The sequence below is a fragment of the Aquarana catesbeiana genome, linkage group LG13, assembly GCF_042186555.1.
Source record: "Aquarana catesbeiana isolate 2022-GZ linkage group LG13, ASM4218655v1, whole genome shotgun sequence".
Taxonomy (NCBI): Eukaryota; Metazoa; Chordata; class Amphibia; order Anura; family Ranidae; genus Aquarana; species Aquarana catesbeiana.
In genome coordinates this window covers 146,045,955-146,061,123 of record NC_133336.1, presented here as the reverse complement: position 1 = coordinate 146,061,123, position 15,169 = coordinate 146,045,955, and the positions used below count along the sequence as shown (strand labels likewise).

Here is a 15,169-nt window from a genome sequence, read left to right as displayed (position 1 = left end):
AGACTACATGGGGAGCAGTGGTAAGATCGTGTAGGACTTGTCACACTTATTCCGCATGGTGTTCAATTTGTGCATGGACAGCTTTTATGCCATTGTGCCACTTTTTTTAGACATTTGTTCCTTAAAAAAAAGTGGCTGCTTTAGCACCATGTGTCTCAATTGCAGGGGCTCCCCCTAAGGGCTCATTAACACCCCACTTAGAGGGGAAAAAGCTTGCTTGCGGAATGAAGAATTATGAGCAGTAAAATGGAAGGACAAATGTGATGTATTCATCCTGCTTTCCATTCACCCAAATGCACATGGCATACGGTGTCAATGAAAAGCCTTTCTGCATCCACAACTATAATCTAAATATTGGAGGTGTAGACTTCAACGATCAAATAGTGAAGCCCACTTATACTCCCGCAGGGCTGGACTTTGGTACAAGAAAGTATCCTATTTTATTTCATTTGGCTTCCTACAATTTATTTCCAATGCTACAAGAACTGCATCCTTCCTAAAATTTCAGGAAGTGATCATCACAGCCATTTTTTTATCCAGAAGGCACTGTGGCCTAAAGTCCAAATCCAGATACAGTTAGCTGGCTGCATGAGAGGCATTTTCCAGATGTCCTACAACCTACCCTAACACAAAGGTCACCCCAAAAAAGATGTCTGTAGTAAATGCGGAATAAGGCATGACACCTGTTTTTTTGTCCGTCCTCTCCAACCTGGCCTCTGTATCAAGATCTACTTCCATCGCTACCACACCTTAGTGAATTATTAGTCTAGGGTACAGCACTGTATGGGGGTCCACACAATTCTGCACAAGAAGGGTCTCTAGACATGCCAGTTTCCTGACCTAACATCTTTAGACACCCTAAAATCAAAGGCTATTAGACTTCATGTACACTAGCGTTTATTTGAGTATAAAAAACTGATAGCGTTTTTTTTTTTTTGTGCCGGCTTTTAGGAACGTTGGTTTTATTTAGCGTTTTTACAGTACATGAAGGGAAAAAAAACTGCTTGAAAAGGAACGGTTAGGGGTGTTTAGCGTTTTTTTTGGGGGTTTTTTTGTTGGGAAGATGCTCCCAAAAACTCTACAACTTTTTTTTTTTTCTGCTCCTAAGCGGTGAAGTTAAAAAAAACACGAAAAGCCTTTAGTGTGCATGGACACATACGATAACACTATTTAGCTTATAGGAGCAGAAAAGAATGCTCGTAACAGCTTCTGGGAGCTTAAAATACGTTAGTGTGCATTGGAGTCCTATTTTGAAAAGTTAAGTTGCAAATAAAGTTAAGTGTTTTTTATTGAGTTAATGTTCTTTTGTTACTGTGTGTTAACTGTTGTTTGCTGTGCAGGAACGCCAATCAACTGCAGCACTGATCTGTGTATTCTGACAGCAGCAGAATACATAGATCAGTGAATGCAGCGCTGCAGGGGGAGCTTTCTTCATCCGCAGTTTAACAAAAAGAACATGTTTACCCATCATTGGAAGCACAGGGTGGTCAGGTGGTGTTAACTCTGGTGCTTGGCATAATAGTTTGAATTTTTTTCACGAATGAAGAGATTTCTTCATTCACGTCGATCGCTGTGAATAGAGGAATCTGTTAGGCTTTTTTTTTTTTCGTTCAGCCCTCAGACATATGTGCCCAACATTAGGAGTGTGGTAGAAACTCCTCATGCTGGCCATAAAAGTAATGTTTTTGGAGAGCCTACAAAGGCAGGACTGTTTAGACACCCTCCAAATGACCCTTTTTGAAAAGTAGACACCCCTAGATATTTGTTGAGAGGCATGTTGAGTTTATGGAAGATTTTATTTTATGCCACAGGTTTTTGGAAAGTGCCCAATTATATATATATATATATATATATATATATATATATATATATATATATATATATATATATATATAGAGATAGATCTATCTATATATATAGAGATAGATCTATCTATATATATAGAGATAGATCTATCTATATATATAGAGATAGATCTATCTATATATATATAGAGATAGATCTATCTATATATATAGAGATAGATCTATCTATATATATAGAGATAGATCTATCTATATATATAGAGATAGATCGATCTATATATATAGAGATAGATCGATCTATATATATAGAGATAGATCGATCTATATATATAGAGATAGATAGATCTATATATATATATAGATAGATATATCTATCTATAGATATATCTATATCTATATATAGATATATATATATTTAATAGACACAGTGGGGCAAAAAAGTATTTAGTCAGCCAGCAATTGTGCAAGTTCTCCCACTTCAAAAGACAAGAGAGGCCTGTAATTGTCATCATAGGTATACCTTAACTATGAGAGACAAAATGTGGAAACAAATCCAGGCAATCACATTGTCTGATTTTTGAAATAATTTATTTGCAAATCATAGTGAAAAATAAGTATTTGGTCACCTACAAACAAGCAAGATTTCTGGCTCTCACAGACCTGTATCTTCTTCTTTGAGAGGCTTCTCTGTCCTCCACCCATTACCTGTATTAATGGCACCTGTTTGAACTTGTTATCAGTATAAAAGACACCTGTCCACAACCTCAAACAGTCACACTCAAACTCCACTATGGTGAAGACCAAAGAGCTGTGGTAGGACACCAGAAACAAAATTGTAGACCTGCACCAGGCTGGGGAGACTTAATCTGCAATAGGCAAGCAGCTTGGTGTGAAGAAATCAACTGTGGGAGCAATAATTAGAAAATGGAAGACATACAAGACCACTGATGATCTCCCTCGATCTGGGGCTCCACGCAAGATCTCACCCCATGGGGTCAAAATGATCACAAGAACGGTGAGCAAAATTCCCAGAACCACACGGGGGGGACCTAGTAAATGACCTGCAGAGAGCTGGGACCAACGTAACAAAGGCTACTATCAGTAAAACACTACGCCACCAGGGACTCTGATCCTGCAGTGCCAGACGTGTCCCCCTGCTTAAGCCAGTACATGTCCGGGCCCGTCTGAGGTTTTCTAGAAAGCATTTGGATGATCCAGAAGAGGATTGGGAGAATGTCCTATGGTCAGATGTAACCAAAGTAGAACTGTTCGGTAGAAACATAACTCGTTGTGTTTGGAGGAGAGAGAGAATGCGGAGTTGCAACCAAAGAACACCATACCTACTGTGAAGCATGGGGGTGCCAACATCATGCTTTGGGGCTGTTGCTCTGCAAGGGGAACAGGACGACTGATCCGTGTACATGAAAGAATGAATTGGACCATGTATCGTGAGATTTTGAGTGCAAACCTCCTCCCATCATCAAGAGCATTGAAGATGAAACATGGCTGGCTCTTCCAGCATGACAATGATCCCAAGCACACCGCCCAGGCAACGAAGGCGTGGCTTCGTAAGAAGCATTTCAATTCCTGGAGTGGCCTAGCCAGTCTCCAGATCTCAACCCCATAGAAAACCTTTGAAGGGAGTTGAAAGTCCGTGTTGCCCAGCGACAGCCCCAAAACATCACTGCTCTAGAGGAGATCTGCATGGAGGAATGGGCCAACATACCAGCAACAGTGTGTGACAACCTTGTGAAGACTTACAGAAAATGTTTGACCTCTGTCATTGCCAACAAAGAATATATAACAAAGTATTGAGATGAACTTTTGATATTGACCAAATACCGTATATACTCGAGTATAAGTCGAGGCCCTAATTTACCACCAAAAAATGGTCAAAAATTATTGACCCGAGTATAAGACGAGGGTGAGAAATGCAGCAGCTACTGTAAGTGGAAAAAGACGGTCAACAATGCCCATCTGCAGCTGTATACCTCCCTGTGTCCTGTGCATGTGTCCTGTGCACTTGTCATGTGTCCTGTGTCCTGTGTATATGTCCTCTACCTGTGTATATGTGCATGTGTCATGTGTATATGTACCTGTGTCCTGTGTATGTGTGCATGTGTCATGTGTATATGGTTCTGTGTATGTGTCTGTGTGCATCCTACCTGTGTCCTGTGCATGCCTCCGTGTGCCGCTCTGCACCTATCAGCGTGTGCTATTCCTATTCGGTGGCCATTCACTGTTCAAAAGCCGTGCCTCCTCGTCGTCCATGATAGGCAGAAAACTCAATTTCCCAGCGGTCAGCCTATCAAGGACATGCTCTCATCCTCATACCACGGACGATGATGAGAGAAGGTCCGTGATAGGCTGTACACTGACTGCCTATCACAGACGAGGAGGCGCGGCTTTTGAACTGTGAGAGCTGCTGCCAAGTGGTATACAGCACACGCTGGCCGCCGTCTGCCTACATGACACACTGATCATGTAGTCAGACGGCGGTGACTCATGTATAAGTCGAGGGGGGCACTTTCAGTCCCAAATAAGGGGCTGAAAAATTTGACTTATACACGAGTATATACGGTACTTATTTTCCACCATAATTTGCAAATAAAATCTTTCAAAAATCAGACAATGTGATTGTCTGGATCTGTTTACACATTTTGTGTCTCATAGTTGAGGTATACCTATGGTAATTACAGGCCTCTCATCTTTTTAAGTGGGAGAACTTGCATAATTGGTGGCTGACTAAATACTTTTTTGCCCCACTGTGTGTGTGTGTGTGTATGTATATATATATATATATGTATGTATATATATATATATATATATATATATATATATATATATATATATATATATATATATATATATATATATATATATATATATATATATATATATATATATATATATATATATATACACACACAAAGGTGTTACTTTTCTGAGATATCTCACACACGTCATGGATATACGTGCATTACACCCCAAAACACAGTTCTCCTAAATATGGGAATACCACATGTGAGACACTTTGTGGGCCTAGCCACCTATGGGGGAAAAAAATCCAATAAGCACCTTCGGAGCTTAACTTGCGCAAGAGAAATGTAATTTCGTAAGGCCATAAAATGCTACGACAGTAAAAATACCCCCCAAGTGACCCCTAGTTGGAAAGTTGACTACTCCAGGTGTTTAATAAGAGGCATGGTGAACTTTTTAAAGTTGTAATTTTTTTCCTCGTTATTTGGTAAATAATGAAATTAAATCAAATTTGTATTTTTTTCACAAAATTGTAATTTTAACTTGTTATTTTGCTTACAATATATAGGCATACTTGCAGTTGCACCGCAAAACACATTCTGCTACCCTACTGAATAAAGGGGATTCCATATGTGTGAGATTTTTTCACAGCCTAGATGCATAGAAGGGTTGGTAATCCAAGGAGCATAATATACACATCTAATTTCCTGACTATGAAATTTTTGAAGACCTTTGAGCACTAGGCCCATGGAAACGCTCACAAAATTACTGCATTTTTGAAAGAAAACACCCCAACATTTTCTGTGAGGCATAATGAATATTTTGCACATGCAATTTTTTGTAATGTGGACTGAAAATGAAATTATTTTATTTTTTACACAAGGTGCTTGATCAGGACACTTATGAGGATGCACTGGTGTGGCTGCACTGGCTTACCTGATCAGGACACTTGATCAAGATGCTCTCGTGTGGCTGATCAGAGCATTGGCGAGGCTGCACTGACATGGCTCATCGGGGCGCTGGCAAGGCTCATTGGAGCACTGGCGAGGCTGCACTGGCATGTATCATCAGGGCACTGGCGAGGCTGCACTGGCATGCATCATCAGGGCACTGGCATGGCACCTCAGGCACTGGCATTGCTCGTCGTGGCACTGGCGAGGCTGCACTTGCATGTGGCACTGTTAGAATCTTTGTGTGTAAACAGACTCAGATACAGAACATATTGTGTCTCCTTTCCTTACACATGGTGTTTGTGTGAGGAAAGGAGAGCCGATAACCAGCAAAGGACCTTTTGTTTGTTTATTTACATTGTGACAGCTGTGATTTGCCCTTTAGCATGATCCATGATTCACTGTGTCCAAGGCACACAGCGATCAGAGAGTTTCAAATGCGTGCAAATCCCTGAACCAGAAAGCCGCTATGAGTCCTTATATTAAATATACTGCGGGCAGCAAGTGGTTAAAAGCTGCATAAATTCCAGTATAATTTTTAGTCCTTTTTATTATATAAAAAAATAGTGATATCACCAAAAGTAATCTCTATTTGTGTGAAAAAATTGTATAAATTAAGCACACATTTTGTGCTGAATAGCAAAAAATGGCCTGTTCACGAAGGGGGTAAACCCTTCTGCATTTCATGCAATTTTATCTTAAGATATATTTTATATTGAATATATTTTTCTCTGCTTTACTATGGATCTGTTAAAATGTTCATGACTTTCTCCTTTTCCTTTGCAGGTAGCAGAGATCACTGGTGTTGTAGAAACAGGAAAAGTTTATCAACTGGGTAGTACAAGAACAAATAAAGGCCTTCAGTTAAGGTAACCCGCATTTTGTTTTTCACAATTTTTTTTTGTTTTTAACACTGTCTTGCGTAATGTTCTGCAGATAATCACTTTTGCTATATAAGGCTTGTTGGTGCACAATAACATGCAGTTGTTTTGCTGCAGACATGGTAGTGACCAGAGGGTGTTTCGCTTGGAGTTTGTCTCAAATCAAGAATTTACAGAGAGCGAGTTCATGAAATGGAAAGAAGCTGTAAGTATATTTTTGATAAAGTAATAAAGTATCCACATCAGTCTTCCTTTTCACAGTACTCGTGAGTACCCAAACACTTTCATTCCCAAGCCTTAGAGAAGTCTGTTTTTTTTTTTTTTTTTTTAAATCTCCCTTTACTTTAGTGCCAGAGTGAAGATTTTTCTTATGCTAGTCTTCAGATCATTGACAACAATCAAACTCCTCACAATGTGCAGTATATACTTAAAGTTGGGGGCTCAAGTCTCTAATCTTACCCAAATCTGTCTTCTTTTTTTTTTTTTTGTGGTTTTGATAATACTGCTCGTCTTGAGTTTTGAGATGTGGATTCTTGATAATTGCTGTACCTTTGTGTAATCTATTCAGAATGTAACATGCTGGACTTATTCAAAGTGATCACACATTTACATCCATCCATGCAGATTTTTGAATGGTAATAAGTTCCATCTCCTGGACAATTTAGACTGCCCATTATACAAACCTAATAGCTCTAGCTGTTAGTGATGTATGTGATTTACTGTGTTTTTTTGGACAGTAAATAGAAGAAATGCTGTCTTCTTTCTGTTGCTTTATTTTTTTTCTCGACCACATTGTCTTTTTCCAGGTTAATATCACACCTACAACCTAATTTTTACACTCTGCTTTGGTACTAAGCGCAGAGAGAGCGTTGTACCCTAAAGTTCACACTTCTGCTTGCTAGGTGGATTAGACAAGTTGTCATTCGATTCTATGGTCTGGAGCAGGGTTTCTCAACCAGGTTGCTATGGAACCCTAGGGTTTCAACAGAGGTTGCTAGGTGTTCCTTGAGCAATAAGTGATTTCTTCTTAGATGAGTAACCACAGATACCAATGATGTTTTTGGCTATCTGTAAGGGGGTCCTTCCCACTAACCATCACACTAATGTACTGTGAGCTGTAAATGTAGCAATTAGCATGGGTCCCCTAAAGCCAAAAAGTTATATCAAGGTTTTCCCAATGCTAAAAATGTTGAAGTCTAGTCTAGAGCTTTTGGTTCTTCCTTTATTAAAGCAGTTGTAAAGCTGCTTTTTTTTCCTCTTAAAATAATAAACATGTTATACTTGCCTGCTTTGTGCAGTAGTTTTGCACAGAGCATCCCTGTACCTCTTCTGGGGCCCCCCTCTGGGGCTCTAGTCTTCTTATTGCCACCATAGCAAGGCACTTGCTTTGAGAAGACAGCAGGTGGAAGTTTTTTGTTTATGGGCACTTGCTATGGGGGTTGCACGTGTGACACACAGCATTAGTTGGCCCTTCTCCATCCTTGAAGGCTTTTCTCCTGTGAGGGGAGAGAGGGGGAGAAGATCTGCTGCAGACAAGCAGTGCTGGGTCAAGAGGGGGCCCAGGTAAGTGTTTAAAGATTGGGGAACTGTTATATCGAAAAGTACATCAATTATGTGATGGCACTGCCTACATATTTCAAAAATTGACTATATAGAAACAGATAGAAATAGATAGATAAAAATGATACACATTTCATAGCAAAATTAATTGAAGTGCAAATGCAATCGATAAGAAAAAAGTGAATAAAATGTGCAAAATCCCAAAAAAGTCCACTTGGATTGTGCTCTAAAAGTGATTCTTCATAAAAATGTGCACACTACAGTCTCAAATCCATAAGGTGCTTACCAAATTAACACAAAGTGTTTCGACAGCCAGTACTCCATTCACCAGGTGAAATGCATGCTCACCTTCATCTTAGACCCCACACAGGGTCAATAATGCATAAAAAGAGATCAATCCCCATACACCAAATAATGGTCCTCAGGTCCCTCTCAGAGCAATACCATTCCTCTTTAAGGATATCGCCACACTGCTCATTTGCAGCTCATACACAACAAAAGAAAAGACAGCCTCCAATGCAGTACCTGGGTTAATCAACCTAACAAATGCATAACCCCAACTTCATAAAATGCGCTCAAATTTATTAGCTTAATAACGTAATAAAATCCAGCAAGGTCTCACATAATCCAAGAAGTGACTTCCGCCGCTAGGCTCAACCTCTATGCCACTAACGCATATGGCTTCATCTGGAGAAAAGCCGAGCGACTGTGGTGGGATAATTTTCTAGGAAGCGGTGATGATGACCGTATGGCGATCTGGTTCACGCATGCGCACTAACTCGGACGTCTGCGCATGCGCAGTACGACAAAGTGGCAATCCACCGCTCATACTGGATCTACAAATGGTGCTTCGAGAAAATGGCCAAATTGCGGACAAATAACTGACTAGTTATAAACAATATGGTATGTAAATCTCCTAAAAGTTATAAGACTTAACGATCGATAATCCCACTGAAACCTATGGACACTTGCAATCCCCAAAAAGTAAATAATATCAAACTAACTGAATATAAATATATAGGTGAACATTAAAAAATGCTAACCGGCTGTATTATACTGGTGATCAAAAATAAAAAGCTGTAGTTATTAGTATTATAAATAAATATATGAATATAGTAAAAGTAAAATTGGTAAACCCCTAAATGGATAAGATTAATTAAAATGGGTGTGTGTGAATAATGTAGTCAGTTCGGAAAATGTCAAGCACTTTTCTGCAGCAGAGAATGACATTTTCCGAACCAACTTTGGGGCCCTGTATCTCGGGGCCATTTGATGTGCAAAGCTAGTGGAGCACTACAACATATCCAAAGCTGGGGTTCCTAGCACTAAGTGGCCCCAAAATACGGGGCCCCAAATTTGGTGTGCAAACCCAGTGGAACTAGCACTACAACATATTAAGCACTTTTCTGCAGCAGAGAATTACATTTTCCAAACCGACATTTGGGCCCCTGTACCTCGGGGCCACTTGCTGCTAGGAACTCCAGCTTTGTATATGTTATAGTGCTAGTTCCATTAGGTTTGCACACCAAATTTGGGGTTCGTAGCACCAAGTGGCCCCGAGATACGGGACCCCAAAGTCGGTCAACTGTGTCCATAAATATGTTCAATACAATACATGTACACATGTACATCTTGGGTACTTGACGCGTTTCGCAAGCTATACTGTATATATTTGGACACGGCACAATTTTAGTTTTTATTCAGGTATTTACCAAAACATATTCAAGCTATAGTTATATAATGGATATGGGCTGAAAGTGCACGCTCTCAGGTTTCATTTGAGGGTATGTACATTCAAATTGAAGGTGGGGTTTAGGAATTACAGCTCTTAATAGCCATTCCCCTTTTTCAAGGGACCAAAAGTAATTGGACAATTGAATCAAAAGCTGTTTCATGGCCAGGTGTGGGCTACTCCTTTTGTTATTTCTTCATCAATTAAGCAGGTAAAGGGTCTGGAGCTGATTTGGTATTTGGTGGTATTTGCATTTGTAATATATTGCTGTGAACCTACATCATGTGTTCAAAGGAGCTATCCATGCAAGTGAAACAGGCCATTTTAAGGCTTCAAAAACAAAACAAATCCATCAGAGATAGCAACATTAGGAGTGGCCAAATCAACAGTTTGGTACATTCTGAGGAAAGAAGAACACACTGGTGAGCTCAGCAACCTCAAAAGGCCTGGACGTCCATGGAAGACAACAGTGGTGGATGATCGCAGGATCCTCTCTATGGTAAAAAAAAGAAAAACGTTCACAACATCCAGACAAGTTAAGGATTCTCTACAGGAGGTGGGTGTATCGTTGTCAAAGTCTACAATCAAGAGAAGACTTCACAAGAGCGAACCACAAGGTGCAAACCATTCATAGGCCTGAAGAATAGAAAAACTGGATTAGACTTTACCAAAAAACATTTAAAAATGCCAAACCAGTTCTAGAAAAGCATTCTTTGGACGGATAAAACTAAGATTAATCTGTACCTCAATGAAGGGAAGAAATGTGTGGAGAAGGCTTGGAACAGCTCATGATCCAAAGCACACAATGTAATCTGTAAAACATGGTGAAGGCAGTGTGATGGCATGGGCATGCATGGCTTCCAGTGGCACTGTTATTGGTGTTTATTGATGATGTGACAGAAGACAAAAGCAGACGGATGAATTCTTCAATGTTTAGAGATATACTTTTAGCCAAATGCAGCAAAGTTGATTGGATGGTGCTTCACAGTGCAGATAGACATTGATCCAAAACACGCTGCAAAAGCAACCCCAGGAGCTTTTCAAGGAAAAGTGGAATATTCTGCAATAGCCGAGTCAATCACCTGAGCTCAACCCAATTGAGCAAGCATTTCACTTGCTGAAGGCAAAACTAAAGGCAGACAGACCCACAGGGAACAACTGAAGACAGCTGCAGTTAGAGCCTCGAAAAGCATCAGAAAGGAGGAAATCCGGTCTTTGGTAATGTACATGGGTTCCAGAATTCAGACAGTTATTGCCAGTAAAGGATTTCCAACAAAATATTAAAAATGAACATTTTATTTATGATTATATTTGTCCAATTATATTTGAGCCCCTGAAACTGGGTGGACTGTGTATACAAATGATTGCAGTTCCTAAAATTTGTACTTGATATTTATGTTCAACCCCTTGAATTAAAGCTCAGTCTGCACTTCAAATTCATTTAGATTGTTTTGTCTTAACTTTATTCTGGAGCCAAAAGTATGAAAAGTGTGCCTGTGTCTAAATATATATGAACCTAAGTGTATGTACAACCCAAAAATTATTCACCATAAATCACTAATTGCAGCGGCTAATTAATAATAAAAAATGGGGGGGGGGTGGAAGAGTAAAAAAAATATATATATATATATCCTAAAGTATTAAATTCCTAATAAAGTGGTTTACGTCAAATTCAATTTTATGGCCTGACGGGTGCAGGGGCTGCATCTCATGTATCCAATAAGCTTCCCGTTGGCGAAGAGTGATGATTTTATTGCTTCCCTTCCAATGGGGGTGATGTCTTTATAGTCCCCCAAAAAATCAGAATAAGGATCTTTATGATAGGTTGCATAGTGTTTGGAGATGCTATGTTTAGGATAACCTTTAATAATGCTGCGTATGTTTCCTAATTGCTTTCCACATTGGTTGTTTTGTACATCCAATATATTGGTTTGACATGGGCATTTTAGGGTGTATACTACTCCTGTTCTGCATGTTATGCAATCCTTGATTTGGTATCCATTTTCTGTCGTAGCTGTAAATGTGCTACTTATAATAATTTTTTTTTTGTTGGTTTTTAACCCATGTACAACACTGCTTCCAGGGGAGAAAAAAAATTTCAGTAAAAAAAAAAGAAAAATTAGGTTCTGATTTGTAGGTGGGTCTACATACATTTTGCAATTTTGTCTCATAGTATGGGAGCTCATCTGTATGTAAATTTTGGCTGTACTGGTAACACTTGTTTTAAATGCTTGTCTGCTGTCAAGATGCACTAATGTTTTTTAAATAATTTTTCTATCTTTTTATGCTGTGCTCCATAATTCACAATAATTGTAATATTATCTTGATATGTATCCAGCCTATCGATTTATCCTTTATTAGGTCTTGTCTATCCATTTGATCTACTACTTCAACCTGTTCAATAAAGGTTTCCGGATGCCCCTTTTGCACGAACCTCTGGCCAATTCTAGTTGCCTGTTCTCCTGAAGTCATTTTCCTCCGTACAGTTTCTTTTCAGCCTCATAATTTTGGCCTTTTGGAACATTTAATAGCCACAGGGTATAATGCCAACTGTTAGTATGTAGCCATTCCTGTATACTCTTTTAACCACTTAATAAGCCCCAGACCATTTTGCTGGCCAAAGACCAGAGTGCTTTTTGCGATTCGGCACTGCGTCACTTTAACTGACAATTGCGAGGTCGTGCGACGTGGCTCCCAAACAAAATTGATGTCCTTTTTTTCCCACAAATAGAGCTTTCTTTTGGTGGTATTTGATCATCTCTGCCATTTTTTATTTTTTGCGCTATAATCAAAAATGAGTGACAATTTTGAAAAAAAAACACATTATTTTTTACATTTAGCTATAATAAATATCCCCCACAAATATATAAAAAAGAACATTTTTTTTTTTCCCTCAGTTTAGGCCGATACGTATTCTTCTACATATTTTTGGTACAAAAATTGCAATAAGCATTTGTTGATTGGTTTGCGCAAAAGTTATAGTGTTTACAAAATAGGGGATAGTTTTATGACATTTTTATTAATAATTTTATTTATTTTTTTTTTTTACTAGTAATGGCGGCGATTAGCAATTTTTATCGTGACTGCGACATTATGGCGGACACATCAGACATTTTTTACACATTTTTAGGACCATTGTCATTTATACAACAATCAGTGCTATACAAATGCAGTGATTCCTGTGTGAATGACACTGGCAGTGAAGGGGTTAACCACTAGGTGGCAGTGTAGGGGTTAAGTGTGTCCTGGGGAGTGATTCTAACTGTGGGGGTGGTGGCTACGTGTGACACTGCACTGATCTCTGCTCCTGATCACAGGGAGCAGAGATCAGTGACATTGTCACTAGGCAGAACGGGGAGATGTTTGTTTACATTAGCATCTCCCCGTTCTTCCTCTCCGTGAGACGATCTCGGGTATCCCCGTGGACATCAAGTCCGCGGGACTTGCGACCCGACTCGCGGAGCTTGCCGTCGGCGCGCGCGCCTGCAGGCCACCTCTTAAAGGGCAACGTACAGGTACGTTAGTTTGCCTGTACTTGCCATTCTGCAGCAGTATATCTGCCTGAGGCGGTCGGCAAGCGGTTAAAGTATGTTTTGGACTCTTGAACGATTTATTATTCACAGATCTAGATAAATCTAAGAAACATATCTGCTTTGCGTTCTGCTCCCATGAAAAGGTAATATTCCCATCATTTTGATTTGGACTATTGAGAAACGGGAGTGGTGTGCTCTCATCTCAATTACAGTCTATCATGTCATCAATGAATCATCTGTACATTGAGTTGTTTGGGTGTGGCTTGAAGGATGAATGAGATGTAAACTGAACCCCCAGACATTTTTTTTTACAGAAATAAAGATAGGAAAGAACCCCCAGATGAATGATTGTAGACAATTGGGGAAGAAGAAATCCCCCAGGAAGAGGGGGTGCAGAGCAGGGCACAAGAAATCAATGAAAGAGCAATTGAGGAGATTTTTAACTTAACTGAGGTACAACTTACTACAGAAGAAACAATAGTTCTAGATAAAGGATTAAAACATGCACCCACTAGGAAGTTTGATGTTTAGATTTACAAAAATATGAGAGCACTTAACATTTATTATTATCTCAGCCAACAAAAGAGAAGGATGGTGATGCCAACCGATAATGAATTTCAGCACTTAGAAATAAATCCCTGTTTAACCCTCCTATCAGCGATAACGGACATATAGAAGTATTTAAAAGACTTGTTATGCAGGATATACAAAAAATGGAATTAAGGAAACGAGAAGCCAAGCATATTGAAATGGGAATCAAGCATCTGGAAAACAGAAAAATCAGACTTGCTGACAAAGGCGGAGGGATTATTATCCAAACAGAAGGCTTATAAAGCTGATTTGGATAGACAGAAGAAGATACAGAAACATACTTACCACTGAAAAGCAATACCGCAAGAACATACAAGAAAGATCTGGAAAAATGAGTGAATAAGAGCAAGGGAAGAGAAATTTTAATTAGAAAAGAAGGAAGATGTCGTGTTCTGGACACCTGCAGGATTCCTGTCATCTATACAGTCCCAAAAATGCATAAAGATAATATTAACCCACCAGGAAGTCCCATTGTAAATGGGATCCATTCAGTAGAAGCCAGTATGGCCCTTATTTGCAGCCTCTAGCTCAAAAAACTAAAACATGTTTGAGGGATACAAAGCATCTGATCCATTTGTTAGAAGAAATAAAGATAGAAGGACTTTGCATATTAGCTATGTCTGATGTTAATTCTCTGTATACAATTATTGGACCTCAAGATAGAATGAGAGCCTCAAGTTAGCAATGGAAAAAAAATTCATCGAACAAGCTCATGTAGTAGAGATATATATAGATATCGATATAGATATAATCTCTCTCTCTCTCTCTCTCTCTCTCTCTCTCTCTCTCTCTCTCTCTCTCTCTCTCTCTCTCTCTCTCTCTCTCTCTCTCTCTCTCTCTCTCTCTCTCTCTCTCTCTCTCTCTCTCTCTCTCTCTCTCTCTCTCTCTCTCTCTCTCTCTCTCTCTCTATATATATATATATATTATATATATATATATATATATATATATATATATATATATATATATATATATAATCTAATCTATATATATATATATTCTATCTATATCTAATAGGATTTTTTATAACAGCTTACCTGTAAAATCCTTTTCTTTCAATGGACATCACGGGACACAGAGCCACAGTAATAACTGATGGGTTATGTAGGTACCATTAGGTATTGGACACTGGTCACACCCTAAGCAGGAAGTTCAACCCCCTATGTAATCCCTCCCCTTACAGGGATACCTCAGTTTTGTAGCAAAGCAATATAAGTGTATTAGAAGAGGGGCGGGACCTCTGTGTCCCCTGATGTCCATCGAAAGAAAAGGATTTTACAGGTAAGCTTTTATAAAAAATCCTATTTTCTTTCTCGAACATCACGGGACACAGAGCCACAGTAATAACTGATGGGAT

The 15,169-nt window shown here is 39.1% G+C and overlaps 1 protein-coding gene across 1 annotated transcript in view; it reads left to right on the top strand.

The window, feature by feature from the left end:
• The window catches only part of RTF1 (RTF1 homolog, Paf1/RNA polymerase II complex component), a 497,066-nt gene that overhangs the window by 212,779 nt on the left and 269,118 nt on the right, over positions 1 to 15,169 (top strand). Inside the window, exons 9-10 of the mRNA XM_073608860.1 lie at positions 6,302 to 6,384; positions 6,514 to 6,601. Coding sequence (XP_073464961.1) covers positions 6,302 to 6,384; positions 6,514 to 6,601 — 171 coding nt within the window. The remainder of the gene's footprint in view (positions 1 to 6,301; positions 6,385 to 6,513; positions 6,602 to 15,169) is intronic.